General features: G+C 36.4%; 1 protein-coding gene across 1 annotated transcript; it reads left to right on the forward strand.

The window, feature by feature from the left end:
- The first annotated feature begins 4,775 nt into the window (after positions 1 to 4,775).
- Positions 4,776 to 5,219, forward strand: LOC128097181 (U6 snRNA-associated Sm-like protein LSm6). Its single transcript, XM_052717475.1, has one exon. It carries the CDS (start codon positions 4,879 to 4,881, stop codon positions 5,119 to 5,121), a length of 243 nt encoding a protein of 80 aa, XP_052573435.1. The 5' UTR covers positions 4,776 to 4,878; the 3' UTR covers positions 5,122 to 5,219.
- Positions 5,220 to 5,615: the final 396 nt, after the last annotated feature.

Genomic DNA, 5,615 nt, shown 5'->3' on the forward strand with positions numbered 1-5,615 from the left:
AAGTGCCCTGAATATGGGCATAATATGCCCATTTGTTGATTGTCTTTACTGTTATGCACAAAACAATCTAATTATAATTTAAATAAAAAGGGACAAAAATGTATGTTCACATATCTTTTAATTCTTACTTTTAGTGTTATGCATGTTTTTGAATCAGCAAGAGTCTCACACCCTAAAACTTCCTCAATTCTAAGCTTTTAATCTTATCTTAAGTTTAGACCAAATAAAATATTTTGACTGCTTTTTAACTATACACAGATAATAACCCATGTACAATATTAGTCTAAATTGCTACTGCATTTTAAATTTCTTTTCTTATTCTATCTCTTCTGGAAATGGATGATGAAAAAATAAAGAGAAAAAGTCCTAACCATCACCTGATAGACCCCTCCAAACAGTTGTCCCAGAAGAGTAAACCTCTTTTCTCTACGCTAATCTTTCTCTCTGTATGTTCCCTCATAAGACTATAGTTGTATGACCCTTAAATGTTTTAGTTAAATTTTGCAGAGTACTTTCTGATTTATTCAAATCTTTCATAAAAATCAATTATCAGAATGGTAAAGCTAAGTACATTATTGTACCTATTTTGTATTCAAATGCATTCCTATTGAAACTCTGAATGTCAAGATTGTCTCAAATTACTGCCTCTTAGAGTTGTGGAATATAGTCGAGTCTCTGTGATATGCATGAATCAATATGTTTTTTATCAAAAAAAATTAAAATTCCCTATGTGTCAAATGATATGAATTTATAATGCTCTGAAATAAAGTGCTTCATAGAGCATGGATATTGCTAGGAGAGGTACACCCGTCATGCCTGAGCTATTAAAAAGAACAAAGCCCCTCAGCCTGTCACAGTAAGAGACAGAACAGGTAAAGATGTGCATTGCATCACAAATACCTCTTTAAAATTAAATAGATGAGGAAACCATTACCTCGGCAAATGATGAAAACAGACATCTAAAACAAAAGGCACAATAACATACTGTATAGGTCTGAGTGACTAGAAATAAGACCAGCATATTTGAGGCTGACATTTTCTAGCTGAAAAAAGAGTCAAAATAAGCCTCAGAATGAATCCAATAGTAATGAGGATCTGCTACTCTTTCTAAAATGTGGAGGATTAACTAATGACTCTGACCAAGGGAAATATCTATGTTTTAATTCAGAGAATAACTTATTTATTGACTTGGACCTATATGAAATATTATGCATCAAATGGAACAATTATAAATAGTTTTAAATAGCTACATATGTGTCTGATTTGGTCTAATAATTTGTATTTTACCTATAGCACTAAAATCATCTAACTACCTTCCTTACAAACCGGTTTCAAACTTGTTGACTTGATTATCTTTAACGAGTAAAACTCAGATTCAAATGTCACTAAAATAAAGGAAGAAACTAATGAGAATGGGAATGGATTTGTTGAACACTGGATAGAGAGTCCCCACCCAACAAGTGATACCTCAATTTAACAAATTTCCAGCCTACAATGATGTGGGTTTGATGTACTCTCAGTGGAAACCAGACTACAAAATCAACGACCTTCTGCCCCACCTGTCCTGTCAACTCTCTCCAGAGCTACCAAACCTCCCTCACTAGTGTCCATGCACATTCCCTACTCAGTGTATCACTTCTTGAGCAGTCTTTCCTGAAAATGTTCCCACTGAGCTTATAATTATCCATGGGTACAGAGTTAGCACACTGTGTGCTCATTTGTATTCTTTCTCTTCTGACTGCTTCAGTTTATAGTATCTCTAGTTTCCTGAAAGTCTACTGGATAGTAATCTTATTTATTATCCCAGGCACAGTGTATAAATAAACAATAGATTCAACTCATAAGACCCTAAATTTATTTCTAAATTCTCAAAATCTAAGCATTCCCCAACTGGATTCCTGTCTCCATCCAAATTACTGTATCTGAAGATGCTATATCTCTTACCCCATTTCACCCTGTAGGAAATTAGTTCCTCTTTTTATGCATTATTATGCATCACAGTCATGCCCATGTAAGGTTAAAATATCAGGCTACCTTAATATTGTCCTCTTCTTCATCTCTCTATTAAAAACTAAAGTTATTTTTTGATATTCCAAAATCCAGGATATTCATTTATATAAGTTTGTTCCTAATTATTAGTTAAGGCAGGCCTGGAAATCATTATTCTTCTGCCTCGACCTAAATAGTTTCAGGATTGAAGGTTTTTGCCACCAATCGAGTCTTAAACTATTTGAAACGTGTCTTTACTAGTCCATATTCATTCATTCTCTGTTGCTATGAATAAAGTACGTGACAGAAGAAATCCATAGCCTATTAGAGTGAGTCTCCATATCTTCACAAAAGCCTCACTTTTGCTTCCAGTGTTCATATAGTCAATTTTGTCTTCCCAGGTAACCAGGTACGTTTTACCCATTTCCATTCTTCCTACCTCACCTTGTACACTGTGATTCTTATATGTCTCTTAGAATTCGCCTCCAGCTGTGTTAGTTACTTTGTTCACTGCTGTGACAGAATTCCTGTGTCAAGGATTTATTTTAGTCAGAGTTTCCAGGAGTTAAGTTCACCGTGCTGAGAAAGCAGGGCATTGCTGCTGGATCTGTGGAAGTGAAAGTGGTGTGGCTCATTCCCAACTCGGTGATTAAGGAAGCAGAGTTTGCACCAGGAATGGGACCAGCTGCAACCTGGATGACCATCATCACTAGTGTCCTATATATGACAGCCAGGCCTTGTATTCCTAAACTTTCGAGACTTCCCTAAACAATGTCACCAACTGAACCAAGTGTTCAAATACACGAGCCTGTGGGAACACCTCCCATCAAACTGTAACAAAGCTAGCAAGGGCAACATCACTGTAGATATTTTTCATGAAAACAGTGTTTTAAGTGGAATCTTTCTGTGCATATGTATTACAAGACAGATGGAAAACACCTGAATTTATGAGTTATGCATAAACTAAATTGTTGCCTAATACCCAAGACTTTCTGAATATACTGCTATTTGTTTTCAATTTAGGATAGTATTAGTAATTAATAAGCAAGTGTTCATTCTTTATTTTTGTCATAGAAAGACTGTGACTCTGAGATAACAAACCCATCCCTAAACACCCACTAAAGAGCCTGATTCAGAAATGACAAAGAAACCAATGTTTCTTTTGGAATGACAATAAAGTAAAAGTGTTTATTTCCCAGACATATGATTTTATTTATGAAACTATTCATTTGTGAGTATAACTTTAGCAAAGCCAAGTAATGTACTGATTGATAAAATAAAGGAATATTTTAAAATAAGACCACCTTTACACCTTTAACAGGTATCTGCCTAGATAGTAGAATTTGGGTGTGCAGTCCTGCGTGGGATTCCACACATTTTCTTTTTTTTTTTTGGTTTTTTTTTTTTTTTTTTTTGAGACAGGGTTTCTCTGTGTAGCTTTGCGCCTTTCCTGGAACTCACTTGGTAGCCCAGGCTGGCCTCGAACTCACAGAGATCCGCCTGGCTCTGCCTCCCGAGTGCTGGGATTAAAGGCGTGCGCCACCACCGCCCGGCCACATTTTCTTACAGAGGAAAACAAAAAGCAGAAGACGGGAAGAATGACACAGAAGGCCGAAGCACACCGTGTATACAAACAAGAAATTCTGACTGCTCTCCTTTTATCGTCCGTGACCTGGCAGACTCTGAGATGGGTGAAGGAATATAGTTTTCTTTCCATTTGTCTTAGTGTTCACATGTATGAGTGTTCATATCCTTACTTGGGTGCTTTAAATGTCTTTGCCATAGTTTTACACTTCATGGATCTTAAATTAATGTCAACTACTTTATTGGGTACTATTAAGAATCAGTAATGATGTCTAAACTGAAACAAAACCTGGTTTCCTGCAGTTTTATTAAAATGTAACTCTGTCCTGTTTGTTGATTCATGAGTGTCTGGCTTTTAATATAACCCTGTATGTGAACATGCTTACCAATTCTTTCATTGTGTTACAAGTATTGTCCACAGCAGTGAGGACACCACTGTTATTAAATTACTTGGACATCACAACATGGTATTATGCTAAGTGCTTACTTAGAAAACTTATTTATGTTTTACAACAACCCTCAGAGATACCATAAACCCATCTTACAAATGCAGTTACTAACTAAATTGAAAAATCTGAATTTCAGAGAGACTAGACAACCCACACTCACATGACATATACACACATAATTAAATATAAAATTAATTTTAAAATGTATTTAATTACCAGGTAGTTAGCTATACACAGGCATATAACTTAGATCCCTGAGTATTTGTAATAAAAGACAGAGTTTAAGAAAGTTATCCACAGACTGGCTTTCAGTTAACAGGGTCTTTCTTGCATCTGCAACTTCTTTGCCCATCAAGACAACCTCAAATTGTAATGGCAAAGAAATAGGTGTATAAAATTAGATACTTAGAAAAAGAATAACAAATGGTGTGCGTGTTTCACAGACATTTACCCTATGTCTAGATTATTACTATTCACTACAAATTTGGCTATTTCCAAGACAAACCATGACAGGAAGAGCAATATGATAAAAAAAAAAAAAAAAAAAAAAAAAAGAAGCTCTGCTTTTCTGTGTGGCTATCTACAAGTCACAAACACTTTGGCTGCCTTTGTGCAGACATTTTTAGTTTTCACAAATGATACGATCAAGTTGACTATACAGTGATCCAGAAGAGACATTAAGAAACAATCTTGATGGGGGCGGTTTTGGTTTTCGCCGCATGCGTCCTGGGAGGGCTCCGGATCCGCCTGCGAGATGAGCCTGGGGACATGAGAGGTGATAGTTACAAGCTGCACAGCTGATTAAGTAGCAGAGGAGATCAGAAATCTGGTTTCCGGCCTCCCAAGTTTGTTAAACATGAGTCTAGGGAAGCAAACCCCTAGTGACTTCTTAAAGCAAATCATCGGACGGCCAGTTGTGGTGAAACTAAATTCTGGAGTGGATTATCGAGGGGTCCTGGCCTGCCTGGATGGCTACATGAATATAGCATTGGAACAGATGGAAGAGTATGTAAGTGGACAGCTGAAGAGTAAGTACGGGAATGCGTTCATCCGAGGAAACAATGTGCTGTATAGAAGTACCCAGAAGAGAAGGATGTGAAGACACCAGGAAGCAGCTCTCCTTAGAGTTGGATAGCATTCGTTATGAAATGTTTTGTTTTGTTTTTTGTTCTTTTATGATCTTCTTTGGTGTGTTTTCATAGTGGTTGGTGTGTTTTGTTTTGGTTTTTTAATTGACATTGAAATAAGATGGAGGTGTTACATTACAAATTGAATCTTAAACTTTTCACTTTTACGTTTACTTCTATCTGTACAGAATGCTAAAGTTAAAAACAAAAAACCCAATTCAAAAAAAAAAAAAAAAGAAACAATCTTGAGGGCTGGAGAGATGGCTTGGAAATTAACAGCACTGTCTGCTCTACCAGAAGTCCTGGGTTCAATTCCATGCACCCTCATGGCAGCTCTTAACTGTCTGCAACTCCAATCTAGGGGATCAGACACCCTCACACAGGTATACATGCAGGCATAACATCAATGCATATAAAATAAATATAAAATATTCTAAAAAAAGAAGCAATCTTGAGGTAAATCGCA

This window comes from Peromyscus californicus, unplaced genomic scaffold, assembly GCF_007827085.1.
Source record: "Peromyscus californicus insignis strain IS unplaced genomic scaffold, ASM782708v3 Scaffold_5__1_contigs__length_169319896, whole genome shotgun sequence".
Taxonomy (NCBI): domain Eukaryota; kingdom Metazoa; phylum Chordata; class Mammalia; order Rodentia; family Cricetidae; genus Peromyscus; species Peromyscus californicus.

Excerpts from the sequence above, each read along its gene's own strand:
- LOC128097181 (XM_052717475.1), top strand. The coding sequence starts at position 4,879 with ATGAGTCTAGGGAAGCAAACCCCTAGTGACTTCTTAAAGCAAATCATC.